Below are 14,702 nucleotides of genomic sequence, written 5' to 3' on the forward strand. Positions count from 1 at the left end.
ACGGTGGCTAGCACACCGTAGAACACAGTGACTCCTTTTTCAGTGAAGTAAACCACACCAGCCATCGCCTACAAGAGGACTGCACATGAGTAAGAAGCCTACCTCTCATCTCCTGCAGGAGGGTAGAGTGGGGCAACGTCATGTCCATGTGAAAGTCTTGGTCCTTGGCCTTCGAGTCTATAGTGTCTGGTCATAATATCTTTAGTGAATGCACCCAAAAGAACCTTTGAGGGCATTATCTAATTATTCCAAAATATTTATAACAATGGTGCTTAAGTATCTCACTTTCATATGTCTTAGCCATCATTAGTCATAACAATAAAGCTGCCTGACACACACACACACACACCTTGTCCTGCGCCAGTAAGACTCACACTCAGGGGATACTAGCTGTGTACTTTTAATACTTCAACCAAAACAGAACAAACATCTCCCAATGCGTTTTGACATCAGCATTGGTCACAGGTGCATGGCCCTTTCTATTTACATTAATTATTTATGAAAATCCCCATTTTATTTCCATTTAGATGTTTTGGGGCCAATTCCCTAAGGGCCTGATTTAGAGTTTGGGGGACGGGTTACTCTGTCACAAACGTGATTGATATTCCGTCTGCCTTATTATGAAGCCTTATGATGTAATTGTAATACAGCAGATGGCGTATCCTAAACTAGAGTTACAATTGTCATTTTAGAGAAAGTGAAATATGAGTTTGTCTCAGGTTAGGAATTTAATTCAGATGAAACGTTTTGTAGCAAGATATGTTTGTACACATGATAGTTTGGCATTCTAGATTTCCGAATAGATGTTTCTGGAGACTCTTTTTTTCACATGGGGAAGGGTGATGATGGAAACATGCATAGGTTCTAGGCAGACCTTCATGGGAAGTGATTCACATTTGCCTATTTTTTAGATCTAAGAAGAAAACACCTATATATCCACTATTACGCCGTCAGTTAGCAACAACTTTTGCAACTTCAGGTCTAGACTAACCCCAGTTTGAAACCTGAAGGGTGTTTGTGATTTTACACCAATGTCTGTGTAGTGAGTTCTATCAAGAAGTAATAATAGGGGAGAAAGCAGGGTGTTGGTGAGATCTGTGGGTAAAACTTGCTACACCTGTTGAGTCGAAGGGTATGGGCCTTGCAAATAAATGAGCAATTTGAGCAGAAAGATATAATATCCTGCAGGAGATAATCCTTTTTTTTCCTTCTACTATTCAAGGTCGAAAAACAGGAAGACACTGACCAAAAGATTGAGCAAGATGGAAACAAACCAGAAGACACAGCCCATAAAGCGGCAACCAAAATCCAAGCCAGCTTTCGTGGCCACATAATCAGGAAAAAGATGAAGGGAGACCAGTCAGATTCAGATATCAAGGCCAATGGAGAAGCAGTAGAAAACAAGGATGCGGAGAATGAGGAGTGCAAGGCGAACGGCACAGAGGAAGCACCATGCAATGCATCTGAGACCCAAGAGGAACAGAAAAAGGAGGACACCACTGCCGTAGAGGCAAAAACGCCAGAAGAGAAGCCTGCCGCTGATGCGGCGAGTCCCGAAGCCGCAAAGCCCACCCCACCCTCCGAAGAGAAGCTCCCGGAAAGTTCCACTGAGAAGGGTTCTAATGAAAGCTTGCTCGCCCCAGAGCCCAAAACAGCTCCATCAAGCGAAGAATGCAAAGAAACCGATGTGCCTGCTGCAAAGGATGCCAGCACGGGAAAAGACCAAGAGAAAGCAGCTACCAGCCCTACGGAGGCGAAAAAGAGTGGTGAGTAACTCCTAACCATGCACTGCTTCCTTTCGATTGACATTGAATATCCTTTTGCCTTGATGAGTAAAACACATTCATAATTTTACTAAGAAATACCTGTAAGAAAGATAGGAATTTTAGAGACAGAAATCGAATGCATCATCATGTACTCAAATCTTTGTTAGTAGTTTAAAGCATGATTTAGAACGAAAACTAAATGGGAAAATGTTCAAGGAGCAACTGTGCCTGGCAAACCTGTGGAAAATTAAAATAGCAGATTTAAGTGGGGCACCTTGGCTCTACCAGGTCATCCACATAGGTCAAAGAGTTTCAGGTAGGCGGGATTGCAGAAAACTATTTTGCCAAATGTAATTTCAGGAGAGAAGCAACTGAGCCAACTTGCACCTCTGTACATTTGGGTGCCCTTCTTGGCAGAAGACAGATAATACACCTTTAGTCTGCCATCAATAACTTAGGTGCCTTCAGGTAATTCAAGACGGATATCTTTTGGGGTAACACACTACCTTTGCGAGCTTGATTTTCAGGGGGTACCATCCTAAAATATCCCTGGAAAATACCAGTGTCTTCAACTAGATCAAGAATGTCCAATACAGGACCAGGATAGCAGAATCCTTGCCAGATTTAAAGGACATCTCACATGGAAAATGTGCATGTCATCACTCAGAATAAAATAATTCCTGTAGCCAGCGGCTATTCTGAAAATGGGCAGGTATCTGGTCATCCCGTACCTACAATGGAAACACTTGCCTGTCCCGAACTTCCATCTCCAGCCTTCAGCACTTTGTGGTGATGGAAAGCCCATATTTTCCTATATGCACTTACCTTTCAATATTTTGCTCTTGACAGTCTTGTATGTCGATAATCGTCATGTCAATATTCAGTAGTACAATCCACATTTTTGACACTGCTGGGAAAGCTGTGTTGGTATCAGGGTTAACTTTCATAATCCCTGACATTCGTTCTTGGTGTTGTTTAAGGAGAATAATATTTAACAACTTTGTTCCGAACTCAGAATTTCACTCTGAGACAAAATATATGACTTTCTCCTATATCATATGTAATCAGAGTTTTGCTAAAACCTATATTCACTTCACTGTATGTGCCAAGATAGGGGTGCAGAGAAAGCGACAGTGGATCATATGGAATTTAAATGTAATGCGCCATATTTAAGAAAAGTGGAGCTGCACTCCAGTGTTTCTTGCGCCCTTTAGCCCCTCCCTAACGCCACCATGTATGTGCTGTATTTAAAATACGGCTCACCATGGCTAGAGTTAAGGGACTAGTGTCAGAATGTTTTACCCTAGTCTGTTGCTTTGCAGGATTAGCGTAAAAAATTCTGATGCTAATCCTGCAAAGAACCCAGAGGCGCATTGTAACCAATGGAAGCCTCTTTTTAACGCCTGCTCTGAGCAGGAGTTAAAAGTGCTGAAAAAAATGGTGCAAGGAAATCTCTTAGATTTCCTTGCGCTATTATTTTGGCCCCCCTAACAGGGGAACACCCCTTTGCATACATTATGCCTGGCGTAGGCATAATGTAGTGCAAAGGGTTACAAAGTGGCGCAATGCATGCATTGCGCCTCTTTGTAAATATAATGAGGCGTTTTCAGCCTTCCAAAACCACGTTAGCGCCAAAAAATGACACTAATGTGGAGTTCGAATGGTGCTAGGGGCTCCTAAATATGCCCCATGATCTTCAACAACTTCAAGGAATACCGTTCAAGGAATACCAACTCCATAAATAACTTAAATAGAGTTTACCAAAATACCATTCCATTGGAGTTAATAGAAAATACTCAGCCAATGGGAATATCCGTTTGTCCCTCATACATAGGATACAATCTTTGTCAAATAGCATTTCTGGCTATGATATTGACCTACTGATGAGGGAAACAGGTTCTGGTTCAATACATGTTGTTTTCATTACTACCAGTAAAGTTTCCTGGGCTCTAGATGTGCACACATAGAATATAAAGCACTTTTTTCAGATCTTTATTAGAGATAGAGAAAAGCTGATTGAAAAATTGGGTATTGGTGTGATTTAGTGGTACGTGGTAGTGTCAAGTTTTTTAAGGCAATGTGCAATACACAGTCTGTTTGCAATGAAAAATGTAAAATAAACTACAATCCATGTCCCAGATTTAAGAAGGCCCAAAGCCACTTTAGCACCGTCTTAACGTCATTTTTTTATGCTCAGGCAGCAGTAAAGTGGCTCTTTCCCTGTGCCACATTTACAACGTGGCGCAATGCATGCATTGCACCACTTTGCAACCCTTTGTGCTACATTATGCATGCGCTGTCCATAATGTATGCAAAGGGGGCATTCCCCTGTTACGGGGGCCAAATAAATGACGCAAAGAAATCTAAGAGATTACTTTGCGTCATTTTTGTGGCACTTTTAACGTCTGCTCAGAGCAGGCGTTAAAAGGGGGCACACCGTTGTTTACAATAGACTCCTATGTACTGTATTGTTGACGTTATTGACCCCTATCCTGCGCCATGGTGCGGTATCCTAGATACAGCACTCGCATGATGGTGGTAGGGGGATGCTAAGTGGCACAAGGAAAGTGGCTCTGCACTGGGTGCAGCACCACTTTCCTTAAATCTGCCCCCATGTTTGCAGTACTGGTAGGTGCTTTGACAACCTCATTTGTACTGTGGAACTGGTGATTCTCAGGCCAACTGTAAAAAAGCTACCATTCACTGATCAGTGAAAATCAGACAAGTGGCATCATTTTTGTCTATACTTAGGCTCATATTTCTTAAGGCTTTGTGTCACCCTTGCACCACCTAAGGGGATGCAAGGGCATTGCAAAACCTAAATGAGATTTATCAAGCCATGCAAGACCACCTTGAGTGGCCCTATTTGGCTTGACAAAATCTAGAGTAACGCCAGGCAGCGCACATCGATGCCTTGCATTACTTTGCAGCATGGGTGGAGAGTGAGTGTTCCCAAGCATTCTGACACATTCTCAGATTTACCAACATTCGTAGACCTGGGAATGCGTCAGAATTGTACGCTTCCCCACCAGAGGGTAACAAGGAGAAATATATATTTTTTACCTTGTTTCCTTTTTCTGAATTCTGCAGCACACTTAGAAAGAGGAAACTGCTTCTGAGGATTGTGTTTGTGTAGGACAGCACACTTTCCAGAACAAATACAATCCTCTCTACAAAGCAGGTGACCTATCACTGTGGTGTCTGCTTTGGCGCTAAGCAGCAGCTTGTGCACCAGTGTAGGCAGAGAGCAGGTATGCACCAAATAACGTTGAATATAGGGCATTTCTGCCCTCTCACGGAGCACAGCACAGCAAGGTGGCTTGATGTGTTGCTTGAAATATTGATAAATCTGGGCCAAAATCTATAGACATAGTTGGTCTGCTGACCATGCTAAACATTTTCTCTTACTGATTCAATCGTTGCTCTGAAGTGGCCACTAAGCAACATCAGTTATGGTATACAGTACTCTTTAACAGGTCAATACATGTGTAAGAATTGTCTTTCACATGGGTGCTTTCTCTTATCACACACTACTCAATATTGATCTGTGTTTTATGACATTATTTCCACTATACACTTTCATCCTGTGACATCAGCACCCATTCTTCTCCTGACTCCTATGACATGAGTGTCTACTTTTCCTACTATGACATCACTGCTCAGTCTACCCTTGCACTCTCTGGTCTTCTACTTTGGCATCTTGGACCTTGAGCATCAACATAATGTCAATTTTACATACCTAAAGCACAGACATTTTAACAGTGTTTAAGAGTTCATTCAAGTAGGTGTAATCACAGTACCTCCTCTTGCGGTACTTATGGACATGCCATATTTAACTGCATCCTGGAGCTTTAAGATAAGGGAGTGATGAAGATCAGTAGCAAATACTGAGAATCAACTTAAAAAGAAAGCTAACGGAGGCAAAAAATATTCAGGAAAGTTGGTTTTCCTGCTCTTGCAGTGTCTTTAGTGGTGACGAAAGAGTTGAGGTTGGTAACACTTGATGCTTTGCAAAGCAAGGAAAAGGGCTTGCTGGGAGGCGTGTTTTTTAGATATGCCTTTGTGATTTGTAGCTTTTATCTCAGCATTTGTAATCTTGGTAGTTTTTAATAACCATGGTTAGTGCATCTGAGGCTTATGGTGGAAAGCTGAAACATCCACATAGATGTCAATGCCAGTTGCCCTATCCTTTCTGCTCCTAAGTTTACAAAGATGGATCTTTTGCAGACGGTGGTGAAGATGGACCCTCCTTCAGCCTTCGGTTAAAAAGAGACAGGTTTGTACACTGCATGGGTTGGATACTTAGTGGTTCTGTTCTCAATAAAGCTGAAGGTTCAAGAGGCTGACTGCAAAGGTTATTAGTGTATGCTCCCTGGTCAAATCAAGGGGCATATTTAAGAGCCCCTGGTGCCATAATAGCGCCGTCATTGCGTCATTTTCTTACACTAAGCCGGCACTAAAGTGGCATTTCCCCACGCCATATTCACAAAGTAGCGCAATGCATGCATTGCACCACTTTATAAACCCTTGCACCACATTATGCGTGCGCCAGGTATAATGTATGCAACAGGGGCGTTCCCCCATTAGGGGGGCTGAAAAAATGGCGCAAGAAAATCTAAGAAATTAATGAGAGACTGAAGTAATTTTATTTTACATACAATCCATAAAGGGTTCAATCAGAAATAGTTAGGTACTCCCAGACCCAATATATACATTTTCTGAGGTAGACCCGAACAGTCAAAATTATAAACCCCTCTATGGTTCCATTTCCCTATATTTTATATCTTGCAGGACTGATACTGGCTTGGGTGTTCAGGAGCTCATCATGGAAGGGGATTTTTGTTTCTCATCCTCAGTATAGGTTTGGTGCCTCTTCAGCTTTTCGTACATGACTACATTGTTTGTCATTTGGACTAGCATGAGGCACACTTTGTGATCTATTTTGGAGGCCGTTTCTGAATTTTGGTCTCCTGCTTCTGCTGTTGTGGTAAGTCTGTCCACAGGCGTCCTCCAGTCCACCTGGGAGCATGACGCACCAAAAGAGACCCCCAGATATAGAAGTCACTGAGTAACAGAACACTGAAACAAAACAAAGCGTGACCCACAGCGAAGGTCTAATGATGATGGTTAACTGACTTCAGTCTCCATCCCCTGACTAACGGAATTGTATATATGTGTATCATCCTAAACCCCTTGTGGCTTATGTTTGCTTTACATATAACCACATGTTGTGTGCCTCTAAGGACAAGGGAAACGCAAAAGAGTGAAATTTGATATAGCTGTTTTGCCTTGGTCAGTGGCATGTGGCTGTTGTGAAAAATAGAGTAGAGCCTGTAACTACAGATATAGCACTTAGAGATAATGATCCAATGAAAACAGAATGTGTTACATTAAAATAGAGAGAAACAAGACAAAGCATTAGAGAGTTGGAGTAACAGGCCAATAGTGGCTATTATGAAACCTTTGCACCCAAGGATTTTAAAGGTGCTTCTATGATTCCAATTTTCTTATGCAGCATTATATACCACTGCCGGACATTGGGAGAAGGACTTTAATGACCACTAAGGACTGAGGCATATAAAGCTATTCTAAAATTTCACCCACAGAGATACAATGTTTACGAGACAAGCATTGGAATGTTGCAGCTGAAGCTCTATACCATCTATTGATGGCCATCAGCCTTTTCCCTTTTTTCAATGGAGGTCTTAAAGTTGGAATGCTCTAATATAGCATAATAGGCTTCTGCCGAAGACTACACCAGTTGTTCAAAGCTCTGAACCTGAGATATAGTCTTCAGCCACAGGCAAGGGCACATGACAAGAGAGAGGGTATTTAACAACAGGTGTAGCTGAAGCACTGAAGTTACAATGTTTTAAATTACAAAGGAAAAAACAGGAAGAAAATCATTGGAATGTTGGAGCAGAAGGTCTATACCAGCCATTATAGGCCCCCAGCCATTGCTCTGTCTACTTTGGAGCTCTGAACATTATAATATTTCCAGAACATTGGTTTCAGCCCAATTGATCCATAATCATAAGACGTGTTGAAAGTCATACCTTGCACTAAAGTCCTACTCCCATGTTGCTGGTTTGTTCATACTTGCCTGCATATCTGAAAATACAGGTAGCTATTGAGCAGAGCTGTTTTATTAAAAGAAGAACACTTGTATTTTATATTTGCAGAAACAGCGAACAGCGATAAACCACAGATGAAAAAATCTGGTAAGCATCCAGGTCTACCGTGCAAATGGGTCTCACTGGACTTCATTATTTACTGCGTATGTTTTCAGTCACTGAAGATATACGCTTGGGTTAGCCTAAGCACAGTGTGTTTGATTTTAAAATGGTCAAGTTTCAACAATATTCACCTACTCAATTACTGTATTTTTTGGCAAGGCAATAAAACATATGTTTCCAGGCTGATTAAATTCCTCAGAGAAGCTGGTGAGTCAGATTATTTAGAAGCTCTTAATATTAGCCTATACACTGGGACATTCGTGACAACATTATCTCACAAGAGCTGGATAAATACCATATTTGTAAGATATCATATGGGAGAAATTGACATAAAATTATTCTAATTGGATTTCATTTACATAGTGGTGGAAATCTGTTGTGGAGGCTACTTTTATAAACATTGGAAACTTCTGCAGTTTATTTCTTAGAGGAGATCTGGTCCAATGTTCTAAGCCTTCAGCATCTTCAACCCGTTTTAGTCCTAGCATCTCCCTTAAGTGAACTTACCACATGCTTCATTTCCTGTATCTGTCATAAATGAGTTCAATTAAGAGCAGAGCTTATCCAATACTAAGTGCATTGTAGAATATGTGAACACTTTGGTCTGATTCACAAAGGTAACAATTTACTTTTGTGAAGGTTTGCTATAGTTTGGCTATTCACAAAATCTAAGCTTAAATTTGCTTCAAAAGTGTAAGTTACATGTCTCCATCAAATTGAAGGGCACGGGGGCTACACACTTTTGAGTGATTTACATTTTGAGTAGGTTTACTACTTTTTGGCTATTCACAAAATCTGAGTGTAAATTATGCTTTTGAAGTGAATTTACAATCGGATTTTGTGAATGGCCAAAAAGACCCAAATCTATCCAAAAGTGTAAATCACTCAAAAAGTTAAGTTACTTTGTGAATCGGGCCGTTATGTGTACTTTGCAATATTGCTCCTGGTCGTATCTTCCAGAGGTGAAGACCAGTTAAAAGTCTCTTCATGGTTGTTTTTGCCACTGCAACCTGTTCCTAATCTGATCAAATTGCGAATAAACGATTTGCCTGGAGTAACTCTACAAACCAATGTGTTTCTAGGCATTTTCAGTCACAGCACAATAGGTTGATGTGTTTCCATCTGGATATCAATTCTGAGGTTTAACCTCATTCTAAGAATTACATATTTTTGTATATGTAAATCGAGAGACAGGGAGACAAAAATGATGTGCATAGAAATACACAGTTTAGTCAAGCATTGAGACTGGGATCAGGTTCCAGGTCTTTTTCAAAGGCTAGCAGCTTATCCCTGATCCAGACCAAATGTCCTTCTACTTTGTAGTAAAGCTGAAGAATCAAACTGATTCCAGGCGCACCTACCAAGCTCTTCCTCTTGCTACAAAGAAGTCAGCTGAAAACACTGGATAATTTTTTGTCAGGACATTTATACTTGGTGGGATATAAAGGGCTAATTTATTGCAAGGATAAGATTAGGGCTCTCTTCTGCCTAAGATTCCAGTGAGTAATGGGGCCTTTTTAGCAGTCCAAACATACGCACATTAACTTATAGATCTACCACTGATTGGGTTTGCTTCATCTTGTAAGGGCACACTTTGCTATCAGTTCCATTATAGACATGAAATGTCCTTCGGCTGTTTGATGTGTGTGAAGGGCAGCTTTATTAAATTGTTGGACGGCATTATTTGCTGTTGCTACTGAGGTTTAGGCACTTAGGGACGATTTACTAAAAAGCGGCACAGCGCTGCACTAACATTTGCAGCGGCGCGTCACTTTAGAAACACAGGGATACACCATATTTACTCAAATATGGCGCACTTCGGTGTTTCCCCCTTCGCTGGCGCTAAATTTAGCTGCCAAAGCAGGCACCCTTGCACTATCACAGGGATCCTTGCACCATAGTGCAAGGGTGTCTGTGTTCAGTGGATTGATTGCTTATGTGCAGGAAGGTGCCCCATTCCTGCCCATAAAAAATCTACAATGGGAATTTGACACTTCTATGTGTGCTGCAAAATGCAGCACACATAGAAGTAGCAAATTGTCGCTATTGAATGATTGTTTATGTGCAGGAAGGGACACAGTCCTTCATGGCCTTTTGCTCTCTCTATGTGTGCTGCAGAATACACGTTGCTGTGTTGGAAAGTACATATATATATATATATATATATACAATATATACAATACACACACATATATATACATATATATATATATTTACACACATACATATTTAAATATATACATAAATATACATATACATACATACATACATAAACATACATATATGTGTGTGTGTATATATATATATATATATGCATATATATATATATATAAATAAATATATATGAGTGTTGTGTGTGTGTGTGTAATTACCAATATACCATGTTATTTCATTGCTGATATTATACTTTTTACATTCTTAATCATCTGGTCAATATGGTGGGATTGTATTCTGTACCAACACAGATCCAGAATGGTAGCTCACTTTAGAGGTAACTGAAAAGATGTGATATTTCAAACAGCACAGGGATTTTTCTCTTTAGCTGACAGCATTTCAACGCGGCCCCTGTCTCCAAGTATTTTGCTTTGACACATTTGGGTCATTTCTTTCACAAGTCCAGAAGTAGAAGAATTACACCAAATGTAGCTTAGGCATAAAGTTCCAGAAAGGCTACTTTCCAGGGGAGAATTTTAGGAAGGTTTTTTCTGCTCAGTCAACTCAGGCAAATCATGCCCAGACTGACCTAAGTTGTACCTAAATGCCTAGATAACTTAAGATGATTTCCATTATTCCCTCTGTCTTGTATTTGTGTCACTCAGACAGTATAAAACATTTTCGGCCCGATTTACAAGTAAGTGGTGCATCAGCTGTGATGTGCCACTTTTCTTGTGCCCGCCCTCTCCCCAGCAACATCATGTGTGTGCCATATTTACAATACGGCGCACCATGGCGCACATTAGGACAATAGCATAAGAATTTATGACGCTGTTGTGCTACTTTGCAGGATTAGCACCATAAATTGTGGCGCTAATCCTGCAAAGTAAAGGGAGGCCCATTGAAACTAATGGGCACGTCATTTTAATGCCTGCTCTGAGCAGGCGTTAAAAATTACGCTAAAAATGGTGCAGTGAAATGTTGTAAATTTCACTGCAGCATTTCTATGGGCCTCTCTATCGGGGAATGCCCCCCTTGCATACATTATGCCTGGTGCAGGCATATTGTGGTGCAAGGGGGCGGAGAGTGGCACAATGCAAATATTGCACCACTTTGTAAATATGGCAAAAGAGAATGGCCACAATGGACCCTAAATTGGCACTATGAGGCACTATAGTCTTGTCAACCTGTACCTCTGTCTCCTACAAAGCTCATGGTGTCTGGTTTTTGGTTTTAGTATTGTCCCCTATCAGATGGTCTTTGCCCAGGCCACTATCCCTTGTAGGCAGGGCGAATCTCATACATCCGAACCTCCTTCATCCCACAACCACAGCAGAAGGGCAGGAAGCAATGAGTAGTACAAGGAAGAGAAGCGAGAGAGAAATTAAGACTACCAAAATAATCTAATCTTTACCTCCCTGGCATTCTCCCTCATATCATTCATGATAATATAAGGACTTACCAATGCCTAGATGCTGAAGAAGACCAACATGCAAAACATATGAAAAGTTTTGATTTATGGAAAACACCAATGTAGAGGTAAAAGAATAGCCATTACCAAAACCTACCTCCAAACATTCAAAACAGAGTCATGAGGAGGACCCAACAAATGGTAATCAACTAAAAGCTTAGAGGGAGTGGCCTAGTGGTCAGTCCTACAGGCGTCCAAGAGAGGGATCTTGGTAGCTGAGGCTCAGCCGGCTGCCTCCCTCCTTTATGGAGTGATTCTAGACAGCAAAACTTAGAACTACACCAACCACAGTGCAGGCTTGAACTGCAGGAGTTTGAATCCAACGGCAGTTTCTGCTGGTTTCAGCCTTGTTTGCCAGAACAAAATCTGAGAAACCTGGAATCACATAGTTGGAGCTGCCAAGTCTAAAGGGATCAAGACAGCTATTGAGGCATCCAAGCACAACAAGACATCCCAGTTTACTCCACTGGGATCCCACAGCAACACTGCCTCTTGGCTCAAAGGGAAGGAAGCAAATCCTTAGGCAAGAAGAAAGGCTCAGGTCTCAACAACTGATGAAACAGGGCAGATGTACATGAGATGCCTCATAGCCATGACCACCAAAAGAAACACTACCTATGATGTAAGAGGGCCATTGCGATGCACTGAAATGGCTCAAAAGGTGGATCTGTGGATCATGACCCACAACACTAGTGGAAGGCACCAAGAAGAACTAATACCTTTTGGGGTTAGGGAAACAAGTAGCAAAAGCCCCTTAAGATGTTCAGACAAAAAGGCTCAGCTTCTCCAGACCACCTCAAATTATCAAAAGAGGCCTGAATAGTAAGTACTTGAAATTCAGTGTAGCAAACCCAAATCAAGTACCCTGAAAATTGATGCAGACCCATAGAGTGATATTAAGCCTGAAATGAGGCCAAGCGAACCCTTGTAGTTGACAGCCTATGATAGAGATGTTCAGCCACAGACTTAGCACAGCTTAGACGTTGTCTTTGTAGGATTCCAGAAAACAAACTGGAGATGGGACAACGTGGGGTGCAAAAGCACTGCAGATCGAAGTGGGAAAGGATCATGAGGCAGAACCAATTAGAGACCAGCAGCCAGACAAGAACCAGGGAAAACCACACCAGGTGAACCTTGTGACAAGCCTCCAAGATAACATCTACCTCATCCAATTATGAAGCCTGTCGTGATATGTTGTGGGTTGGGTGTCTTCCCCAAAATCTTCAGGATTTCTGTAGGTTACCTTGAATAGTTTCAACAACTTTGGAATTCTTTGTGTTTCCTTTCACCTGTGCCTCATACAAGGAAACTCAGCAAACTGGTACAGAACCAGGGAATCACCCTATTGTCCCAGAAAGCAGAATGATTGAGAGTCAGAACCTGAACCTCCTCCACGGACCCTGAAACAGATTCTGAAATTCAGGATTGGAAATGAAATAATCTTGAGAAGTCAATCTACCTTGAGGTGTGCCTCTTGACATGTGAACAGCATCAGAAATGACAGCTGGAACTCTGGCCTCCAGAACATCCTGCCCATCAATAGAACAAGGGCTGTCAATCTTGTTTCTTTGTGGCGGTTAATGTATTCCTTGGACACAGGATTGGCCATGCACACCACCAGAGCCTGCTAGCAAAGATGAAGTGTGACAGCCTGAAATCCCCTGAAAAAGACCTTCAAATACTTTCAGTTGAAAGAATGTAGGGAATTTGCCAGAGCTATTACCAGGGAGCATCCAATGAACCCCATGTGTTTCCTATAACCGGCTATGCTGGTCTCAGTCATCAACACCCCATAGAGGTAGGATAAACAAACTTTGCTTCACAAATCTGTACATTTGAAACCATCAGTGTGGGTGAACATGTAGATGTGTTTGAGAAATGTGAAAACAGACCAAAACATGGATCCTATTGACCTGAGAGTTAGGTCTTTAGAGGCTTTCAGGTGATGTTGGGAACACAGCACCTAAAACAATAAATAATTCATTTGTCTCTTTAGGTCCAAATCCAGGCAGAGTGAGAATGAAGAAGGGACCTCAAAGTTGCCCATAGGGCTAAATTCCAGTGCTTCAGAAGAAACAACTTCCCCATGCACAACACAAAAAACAGTCTTATGTAGTCCAGTCACTTGGAAGAGGTGAGATGAGATCTTCAAATATTCACCAACAATCTATAATGACCCAGAACTTGATAAGACCTATTTGAATTCATACCAAACATGTCCCTCAACAAAGCTTTGATCAACCGGTCGTAAAGGTAAGGCAAATTATTCTGGCCAACCAAGTGACGAGACTCCACCAGAGGAAACAATAGCCCAGTGAAACTCTGCAGAGCAGTCTTCTAGTTAAATGGCAGAACAGCAAAATGAAAGTGCCAATCTCTTATTATGAATTGAAGATTTTTCTAAATTTACCTGCCAGAGGAACATGTTTCCTGAAGATCCAAAGATATGGAAAAGTCCTGACCAAATCAAAGACCTTTTGAATAGTCATCATCTTAAAGGGCAAACAAGACATTTACGTATTCAGCTACTTCTGATCATCAATCTGTACCATCCTGTGACCTCTGAAACCATACAGACAATTGAACAGTACCCAAGTTCGATCTCCAGTAAAGAGATAAAACAATTATTTTTTTGTTCACGAAATTGACAATGAACCTTCACTCTCTCCCTTTGCTGCACATACCAAGAGTGAAACAATTCTCAGCATTTGGAGGAAACAGAAATAGGATGATGATCTTAGTCCCTGGGCCTATGAAAGTAGGATTTGAATTTGTACTGGAATGCATAGGCATATTTCTTGTTCACATAAATGTTACAGAGTCATCTGGGGCCACATCAAACAATACATGACTCCAAAATAGAATGTGTAGCACCAAGCTGTTTAGATTTGTCTAGGTCATCCACTCACAGATCACTTAAAGACATCCTTGACAGGTAAGCAAGCACCACTGGTAAAGAAGAGCAAAAAATACCTCTAACAGCCAGCTTCCTCCTGCATCAGCTCATACAATCAGAAAAGTACTTTCTGCTGGACTTTGCTGCATTTACCATTTCATCACTAGCCATCAAAAACA

General features: G+C 41.3%; 1 protein-coding gene across 3 annotated transcripts in view; it reads left to right on the forward strand.

The window, feature by feature from the left end:
- GAP43 (growth associated protein 43) overlaps positions 1-14,702 on the forward strand; it is a 158,461-nt gene that overhangs the window by 72,295 nt on the left and 71,464 nt on the right. For 2 of the 3 annotated variants that reach the window (XM_069202651.1, XM_069202653.1), the window contains exons 2-3: positions 1,223-1,766; positions 7,949-7,987. In XM_069202651.1, coding sequence (XP_069058752.1) covers positions 1,223-1,766; positions 7,949-7,987 — 583 coding nt within the window. The remainder of the gene's footprint in view (positions 1-1,222; positions 1,767-7,948; positions 7,988-14,702) is intronic. The other variant, XM_069202652.1, reaches the window with a different exon arrangement.

This window comes from Pleurodeles waltl, chromosome 8, assembly GCF_031143425.1.
Source record: "Pleurodeles waltl isolate 20211129_DDA chromosome 8, aPleWal1.hap1.20221129, whole genome shotgun sequence".
Lineage (NCBI taxonomy): Eukaryota > Metazoa > Chordata > Amphibia > Caudata > Salamandridae > Pleurodeles > Pleurodeles waltl.